At 32.4% G+C, this 5,079-nt stretch overlaps 1 protein-coding gene across 1 annotated transcript in view; it reads right to left on the bottom strand.

The window, feature by feature from the left end:
• Nucleotides 1–5,079, bottom strand: part of LOC108751810 (immunoglobulin superfamily member 10) — a 184,364-nt gene that overhangs the window by 95,807 nt on the left and 83,478 nt on the right. Inside the window, exon 5 of the mRNA XM_018492226.1 lies at nucleotides 3,235–3,448. Coding sequence (XP_018347728.1) covers nucleotides 3,235–3,448 — 214 coding nt within the window. The remainder of the gene's footprint in view (nucleotides 1–3,234; nucleotides 3,449–5,079) is intronic.

The raw sequence follows: 5,079 nt of genomic DNA, 5'->3' as shown, positions 1-5,079 counted from the left end.
ATAAAATAGAAAGTTATAAGAAAACAAATAAACTAGAAATAACTATTAATATAAGATAAAAAATATATTACGATAAAATAAAATTAATTACTTAGAAGTATAAACTGCCCTTTTAGTACATATATTTTCTATATTGTCCTTTTCTATCATAAATGTTTAATGTATGACCCATGGTACGCCAACTATACATTTAATTATATAATTTAATAGAAAATGATAAAAAAATAAATGTTAGATTATTACTTGTAACGTAGTAAGTTGAGAAAAAATGCGTAGAAATTTTCACCTTATCTTCATATATGTATCTCTCCTCTTCTACTATAAAAATAATATTAAAACATTTTTATGCGGTTGAAAAGTTACTTTTGCACCACGAAAACCATTAATAGTCGATGCTTTTCGATACAATGAAATTTAATTACTGCCACCTAAATAAAAAGTATGAGAAACGAAGTAACAGTCGTATTGTACTAGTAATAATATTAATTTAAACATTCTAGATTATATGTTAAACAATCGATGACCCGGTTTCCCCTATTTTTGTGGAAAAACGCGGCTCATTTATATGGAAAAATGTCTCAACTCTGATAAGAAATTAAATTTACATTTTATTATGGCTGCAATGTTCGAATTTTAAATACTTATAGCATAATTTTAAACACAGACTTCTATAACTAGACTGCTCACTTTGTTAGATTATTTTGCATGTGATAGAAAAGAGATAAAAGTGGTGTCAAAAAGAAAGACTCTTCTTGTCTATAGAAGTCTGTATTATAGTTTTAATAAACAATAGATTATAATTAAAAATATAACATATGGAAAGAAAGTGAAGTTATAAAAATTGTATATTCATTAACATAATTAAGACATTGTTTCAATTATAATAAGAACTTGTAAAAAAGGTTTTTAATGAAAAGTTGCTAATTTTGAGGTGTCACTTTTCTATCAGCGCAACGATACGCTGTTATATACAAAAAGATTCTTATTAAAAAATCATATCGGCAAAGGAAATCAGAATATATACCTCGATCAAGCTGTTCCACCATTCCTACTACTCGAGAGATTCTTAATGTACGTGCAAGAAAGATCATCATTTACTATATCGACCGAAGGTTATGGAAAAATGAAACGCTTGAATAGACTTTATAACTTAAAACGAAAGCCGAACGATATGTAGAAGAATAATATACCGCAATCGTTCGTTCTACCAGTTGGGTCCGCGAAATATTCCGTTTATTTCACAGAGCATGGAATTTATTTCAGTCCTGTACCTGGTATTTCGGTCAGATATTTCATAACCCTCCTATTGCAGCTACGGTGACTGAAAAATATTTCGATATCTGCATACCTATATTGATTTCATCTCACGATGCTTTCTATCTCTTTTCTATCCTCGTCTTTTCTATCATTGCATCTTTCACCACGTACTTCTGGCGTTCTTATCACTATGTTTCTTTCCCATAATGCAGTCTAACAAGCGCGCGCATTTATCAAATCGAGATTTTATACTAGTACATACATATACGTGATAAATACAACTATGATAAAGTATATGAAACTTTAAGAGATACATTTTACATCCAATGATCCAATTTGAAATGTATCTCCCTCTTTGCGTATGTCAAAGAGTTAACTATATATCCACTAGTATAAGTAAATCTAATTGTACTGAATATTATACTTTTCACAAACTTTTGAGAAAAATGTAAGAATGAAGTTTTCTGTATCAATCAATAAAGACTTAACTGTCTGCTGAAGTAAAGAATAGTATACTTTTCAAAGATGTTCTGGTAACGATGTTGCAGCGCTCGTCATCATGAATTTATACTTTACGACATACGTCACTCGTGCTCGCGGCACCATAATTAATTTACAGATTCTATGCATATGTGTGTGTGTGTATGTGTATGTATAATCGCTCTTATTCGAATATATAAATTTGAAACCTCAAGTGTTCCAAGTTCTCTTTTCAACGCGCGCCAGTCTCATTAATCTCGGCCGAACTATTCGCCTAGCTACACGTAGTTGGTAGCTAAAACCGTCATGCTATAGAGATATCATCGGACGTTGTAGATGAAAGCCCGAATTTGATCTTCAAAGTGTCTATTAGTCTTACGTCCGTTATTAATCAAATATAGCTGACAACTGCGATATTGCCCGCTATCAATCAATCATTGATAGTCGGCTGAGTCAGTCACGAATTATCCGGTGCAAGTCCATTATGCATAGATGATAGATGATAATGAGCTTACTGTGCTATTAGAACAAGTTACACTTCGTTATTGAAATTAAATATCTTTACTCGTTGCAACTAAAGGAAGACGATGTTATCGCCGCCGGAATGTATAGTTTAACACATTTCTGTATTTTGTTCGATACACGCATCCACATGCAATCGTACAACTCGTATACCAAAGACCGGTGTAGCTACATTGTCAATAATAAAAGAAAAATACAGATGCGCGCGAATAGGAAAAAAAAAGAAAGGAAGGGTAGAACGAAAAGGGAGGATACGAGTAAAGGACGGGAGTCCAATTAAGTGGCGTGGGACGTGGGTGCCACGAGAACATCGTTACAGCATCGAGATCGCCATTATGCCACGAAGAGGACGACCCTAACGACGTGGCTACAGTGATTTATGGTCCAGCGAAAACGCGCTACGGGACACATGGATTATGTATCCAGAGAACGACTTTCTAGTTGTAATACTTTATAAAAGTAGATTAAGACAATAATGCATCATGGCCTTTCATCTTTATCATTAACATAATTAGTTTTCACTTTATGCAAATAGTTACAAATATCGCGAGTTACAAACATCTCGAAACAAGCGCCTCATAGCAATTACACCGAAAATAGAAAGCTTTGTATGATGATACAGGATTGCCTCAGAGATTCCACATGCTTTAATTACGGAATTCTTTAAATTATCTGGAATTCCCCTTTTGATGAAAACTGATTTAAACTTGAATTTAAATAATCTTCTAGTTGTCAACAAATCGACATCATACATTTGTTTTCTTATTATGCTGTTTATAATATCAGCGTGATTTTCGATAATGGCAATGGTTTTGAGACATTCTGTACAAACATGATGATTTACGGGTCGCAATGCGATCATCAGATCAAAGTACATATCATTAGTAGCAGTAGGAATAGCAGCTCTTGATTGCTTCGAGGTTGCCAAGTCCCGAATGATTAGATGAACACACACGCAATGACGCACTCACTTACCTGACACTGCTAGATGGACAGTTCTGATTAATGGTGGGTGGGCGCTGACTTGACATTCGTAAAGACCGGCATCGCGTTCCGTAGCGGAGCGTAGAAGCAATCGCCAGTCATTGGGTTTCTCAAAGGCTAGAGAGAATCTGGAGTCACTCGCGTACGTATCGAGACCAATAGTGAGTAAATGAAGCTCCTCTCCCCGTCTACGCACCCAAGACACCTGTAATGAAAAAAAAATAGCGCAGTCCATCAGAATTTTCCACAGAGCTTTTAATCCTGGATTACAGCAACGAATCATTTGACGACCCAAGGGAAAATTTTAGACGGCTGTACGATTGATACTATAAGGTTCTAAATTATAAATAAAAATCTTTGAACCTTTCATTATCATCGCCGTAAGACAGAAATTACATATTTCAAACAGAATGTTTTAGAACTTATGAGTAGTTTTTATAGCTGACTACAGCTATAAAAAACAGCTATGAAAAGCTCTCGACTACGAGGATTAATTAAAGAGGTTAACGCACACGAGATAATAAAAAAACATATAATTTTCTCCTCTTCTTTATTAACAATTAACTAAATTGTAAAATGGAAAATAGAAATTTCTATTGACATCTTTCTCTGGCCAGCTGCTAGTGACCTCCGAAAACTATTAGCCCCAGAACTCGGGAAGTCACTATTCACTTCTGAACTTTACACGCGATATACAAGGGTGCAGACAAGGCATATTTATACGCGGTAGACTTTCGTAAGTGGACGTATAAGAGTAGTCTTGTATATTTCACGAAAGAAAGAGAGAGAGAGAGAGAGAGAAAGAGAGAGAAAGAGAGAGTGCCAAGAACACTTTGCATAAATCATGCACATCGAAGCTAATGGAACAGTGTGCCATAAAAATACGACCGTATTGCCCGTAAATCACAGTAAGTTATGCCGTTAACTGCTATTATCTGACGCAAATATATGTCCGCATTTTAAAACCGATTGTATCGCTCCCCCATTCATTAAATTAGGTAGAAGGTTTATGCACAAAAAAGTTCTGACAACTTCGATAAACTTAGTCAAGAAGATAAACTCACAAAATGTTTTTGGCACTAATTTCTTTTTCCATACTAAGACAGAAAAGAAATTAATAAATGTTTCAAAATAGAGTAAAAAGTCGGGCTATGTACAACTGTGTCATCAAGAAACATTATACAAAAAATGTTGTATTGATAAATATTTCAATAAAATGGAAAATGCTTTTAAATAAAGTATATTAAGACATAAATAATATTTGACAGATAATTTTACAATATTTAATCTGTTTGTCTTATAAAAGTTATGATTTTAAACAATTGCGCGAATTGCAAGTTTATGTACTTAAAGTATAAAATTAAATTCTTTTACATTACCATACTTCGATATCCAATAAAACACCTGTAAGTATTGTATGTTTTACGCTTATGAATATGTATATATATTTTAATATAAATGAATCGATATTATGTATTTTTTTTCATATAGAGGAATTTTTAAAGTAAATAATGAAAGATTAGATCCGTATTACATAGCATATGCAAATATCAAAAAAATATTAATTTTAATTAAATTAAAAATAAAAGAAAACTTAATAGATAAAATTTGACTTTATAACAAACAAAGATAAAATATTTTAATTGCTAAAAAAAGATATTATTAGATACCTAATAATCAAATATTCGTGTTCTTTTATTTATTTTAAAAAGATAAATTTATAAAATATTTTTCTAATGATATAATAAAACAATGTAATAAGAAATTTAATTAATGTAGAGAGTTCTTTGTAAAGCACACATCGACATGTTCTAATGATTAGTACGACTGTAATTA

The sequence above is a fragment of the Trachymyrmex septentrionalis genome, unplaced genomic scaffold, assembly GCF_001594115.1.
Source record: "Trachymyrmex septentrionalis isolate Tsep2-gDNA-1 unplaced genomic scaffold, Tsep1.0 scaffold52, whole genome shotgun sequence".
Classification (NCBI taxonomy): domain Eukaryota; kingdom Metazoa; phylum Arthropoda; class Insecta; order Hymenoptera; family Formicidae; genus Trachymyrmex; species Trachymyrmex septentrionalis.
Note: the sequence above shows the minus strand (reverse complement) of the source record. Positions and strands in the feature narration are given on the sequence as shown.